General features: G+C 38.2%; 1 protein-coding gene across 1 annotated transcript; it reads left to right on the top strand.

Annotated features, from left to right (window-relative positions):
- Positions 1-1,023: 1,023 nt before the first annotated feature.
- On the top strand, positions 1,024-2,900 carry SMIM30 (small integral membrane protein 30). Its single transcript, XM_039250273.1, has 3 exons — positions 1,024-1,085; positions 1,439-1,532; positions 1,997-2,900. The coding sequence occupies exon 3, from the start codon at positions 2,042-2,044 to the stop codon at positions 2,219-2,221; it is 180 nt and encodes a 59-aa protein (XP_039106204.1). The 5' UTR covers positions 1,024-1,085; positions 1,439-1,532; positions 1,997-2,041; the 3' UTR covers positions 2,222-2,900.
- The last annotated feature ends 1,147 nt before the right edge of the window (positions 2,901-4,047 follow it).

Genomic DNA, 4,047 nt, shown 5'->3' with positions numbered 1-4,047 from the left:
TATTCAAATGATTATGATTAGCCCACTTTAGTGCTGGGTTTGTGTTAGGAGATAAGATATAAGGTTTTGCTATCAGTTTAGAGAGATTGGTAACATTTATGGAAAAGGATAATGTGCAATACAAGATTACATGCTAATTGTGGGCACCGAGCTGAATGTACCTGCAATATCCCAGAGACTGGCTTTCAGACAGCGTAGTGACTTCATCCCTAACCCACGTCATTAATAACTTACCATCTGACGGTGCCAAATAAATAGCCGAATCAGCAAATGAGAGTTCAGAAAACTGGGTGACTAGAAAGTTTCATTTAAGGGCTTCACAGGTACTAGAACTCGAGTGCCTTTCGGAAAGGATTGGCTTACATATGGAAACAATACACTTACGATTTAAAAGTAATAGTTTCATATCTTTTCATAAGTATGTGGGGGCAGTTAGGGTGGGTATTATAAAAACATAATTGAAAAGAATCACTAACACTCTTGAACTAATGGGGAAACTCAACTCTAGAACCTGAATACATATCTTCCTATAAACCCTTTTTCCTGAACTTTGCTTTTCCCTACAAACGGTTTTAACATTTTCCAAAATGTCTAATTAAATGTTTTCCCTATTGCTTGAAAAGAATTAACAAAACGTCATAAGGTAAGGGAAGATGGTGACAGGGAATTCCCTGCTTCACAATGTTGGAAGCCGCTAGTTTAAAAGCGTCCGAGACAAATGACTCTGCTCGGGGGCTATCTTTCCGCTGCTGGGTCTTCATTTCACTCGAAGAAGACATAACTATGTGTGTGTCTCGAAACCTTAAGCAGGGTAAAAACCATGTGCTGTCATTTCTTTATCTCATTTTTGAGAGAGCGTTTGTACAAACTGTAAACCACTTTACCAGTAAAGTTCAGCGCGCTGTGAGGAAGACCCGCAGGCGAGCTCCTCCTCGTCTCCGGTAGCGCGTGCTCGTCACTCCCTCAGCCAGTTACCGGGGAGCGCGCCGGCACATCCTGGGAGACGTCGGCAGCGGGGATTGTGGGAAGTGTAGTTTGGAGACCCCGCCCTCCTCGCCATTCCTGTAATGGCTGCTTCCAGGAAGGTAATGTACGAACTCCTCTCCCAAGGAAACTTAAGATTACCTCAGTATATTTGTAAAACAAGGATATTTGCACCTATCCGGGACAAAGCATGGATTGTTTTTTAAAAATCTTATCAACCCCTGGCACAAACTTTCTCTGGGTTCGATTTATTTTTAGCTTTTCGTGTGCCGGCGAACTGACCAACTTTAAGTCTAGTTCCCCTGCCTGAACGAACTGTTTTCTCTAGTTATTATCCATTCCTTTCTCTTCCGAACGACTTCCTCCTTCTGCACTGTGGCTGTGTCCTTAAAATAATAATGATGATGATGATGGTGGTGAGTAATTCCTAAATCCTACCTCCTTCTGATACTAGGCTCTGTCACGTGGAACCTCTTAGCCTCAGCATCCGGAACTCCAGGAAGGGAGTATTTCGAATCAGATAGGATTATACATAAATACTTTCTTTGGTAAGTCTTACTAATTCCCCACAACTTTACAGACTTCTGTATTGCGTGACTTTTGCCAGATTTGTCTGAATTTCCTGGGTGGGAGAAATCCTAAGAAAATGTAATTCTTACTCACATTTACTCAAAATATTAGGATATTGTAAGTTTCCGAGTGTCTGGTGGTGGTTTCTGTTTGTTCTTAATTATATTCTGTTCAATTTGCTTAGTTGATTCACACGGTGTTGGCATGATAGCTTGTGGAAACATTGCTAGAGTCAAGGAATTATCATGGGAAGGGGAGGTTAGCCTCAAATGACCATCTTTAAAACCTTTTATGTAAACTTTTTCTACCTTTCAAATAGGGAAATGGCTCTGAAATTTAAATTTAAAAGGTTATATGGATTGTTATTTATGTATTCATAGTGTCATTTGAAAAGGTGGAAAATTTTAATGATTCCTTTTTTGTTGCCATGTTTGACTTCTAGGAACTTTCTGTCCTCAAGATCCAGATACCTGAAGATCCCAACATCATGGCTTCAATTTCAGCACAGTTGTTCTTGGTCCTCATTTCACTGCTTTTGGTGCTGCCTGTTGTTGAAGCAGTAGAAGCTGGAGATGCAGTCGCTCTCTTGTTAGGTGTGGCTCTCAGCATTACAGGCATCTGTGCTTGTTTGGGGGTATATGCACGAAAGAGAAATGGACAAATGTGATTTTGACGGGCCTTCTGAATCAGACCTTGCCCAGAAAATCTTTGTGAATTATTGAGGTTAAAAACTGATCTTTAGTGTCTGAAAGTTCAGAAGAAATAGGATATTTTCACATTCTTGTCTCCCTGTAAATGGGAACAAACTGATATATGTTAAATGGGGGAAAAAATGTTTTCACAACAAAAAATGCGCTGAAAAAAAGCAGTGTATAATTCATATGTATTAGTTAGAAACAGGCTCAAAGAAGTCAGATGACTGAAATTTACATATTATTTCAAAGTTTTGGAATTCTCAAAGCGCATGAAATAGGAAGAAGGAAACCCTTATCCAGAATCCTTGGAAATTACCACTGCCTCCTGCATCACCAAGGAGTCTTTTCTCCATATTTTTATTAGATTTTTGTTTTGTTATATCCCAAGTTAATATTGCACTTAGATATCAAATATATTCAGAAATTAAAATTTTTATTTCTTTGGTTGGGGGGAGGTAACAAAAATATACTCAGTGTATCTAATGTTAAAATGGAGAAAATATATAATGTAAAAAAATACTTTATACGGACAGTTAAATGGAGAAGAGACTTAATGTTAAAAAAAAAAAAAAAAACCTCTATATTAACTGAGTAACATCTCCACGGTGAGACGTACTATATTAAATATAAACCCATTATGTTGTAAGTTAATGTGTGATGTTCATTTCTATTTCAGGCTGTCTTTTTGTGAACTTGTACGTCAGCTAAATGCCTTACCTCAAGTGATCACACTAGCTTCTAGAGACACTATCAGTGATAAGTGAGAAATGGGCAGTATCAAGGTACAATTCCCTGTTAGAGAATCCAGATACAGAAGGAAAATATAATGGCCTATAATGATTTACACATTAACCAGGTGAAAAATACACTCTCTGATCATACAACTCAAAAGTGTCCTCAAAGTAGCAGTATCACCTGGGGGCTTGTTAGAAATGCAGAATCTCAGGCCCCTTCCAGACCAATTGGATCAGAATCTGCATTTGTATCAAGAACCTAGAATAATTTGTATGCATATTCAAGTTTAAGAAGACTAACCTGTGTGAGCTCAAGAATCACCTGAAGGACTTGATAAAACTTTCAGATTCCCAAATCCTTCTAGTTGCATTGTGGTTAATTTGAGGCTAGAGCCTGGAGTTGTATGTTTAACGAAGGCGCTTCCTTGGTGATTCTTTGATTCTGTAGATAGAGCCAGTGGAGAATATCTGAGTAAATCAAACTACTTTAGGGACCTACTGGAAGCAGGTAATCAAGTTTTTACTGAAATAATGTATTATCCAATTTCTGGCTCTCCTGGTGACATTGGAGCATTAATTTTGATGTATTAATTTAAGCTGTAGCAACCTAAAACTTTATAGTATGTTCCTGCAGATGAACTCCCCTAACTTGTATTACGGATCAGGTAGAAGATACAGGGAGTGAGGGACAGCCATGCTGTGAAGACAGAAACTGAATGGATCTGTTTGACCTAGCTGTTTTATTTTTTCACAAGGGAATGCACTAACATTTTTTGTTCAGGTAAATTGGCAGTTACACATTGTGTAATTAATAGGACTTAAATGTAGATTGTAGAACAGTTTGTCATATCTCATAAACCAGCCCATTGGTACTAATGTCGAGACATTGCTGCTGCTTCTTTGTATGTCTGAACTTTTCCATTGGCATTGGGAGGAATCAAACTTGAAGTACATTTGAAATCACAGTGCATTAGCCACTTAATCACCTCAAGTACTATTTTTAAAATGATCAAAATAAGACTACAGGCAAATATTCTTTAATGAACATGTATTTCCAGAAGTGA

This window comes from Hyaena hyaena, unplaced genomic scaffold (genome assembly GCF_003009895.1).
Source record: "Hyaena hyaena isolate Hyena2069 unplaced genomic scaffold, ASM300989v1 scaffold_365, whole genome shotgun sequence".
Lineage (NCBI taxonomy): Eukaryota > Metazoa > Chordata > Mammalia > Carnivora > Hyaenidae > Hyaena > Hyaena hyaena.
This window is presented reverse-complemented; position numbering and strand designations above follow the sequence as displayed.

What these genes read in the sequence shown, in the direction of transcription:
- SMIM30 (XM_039250273.1), top strand. Translation starts at nt 2,042, where the DNA reads ATGGCTTCAATTTCAGCACAGTTGTTCTTGGTCCTCATTTCACTGCTT.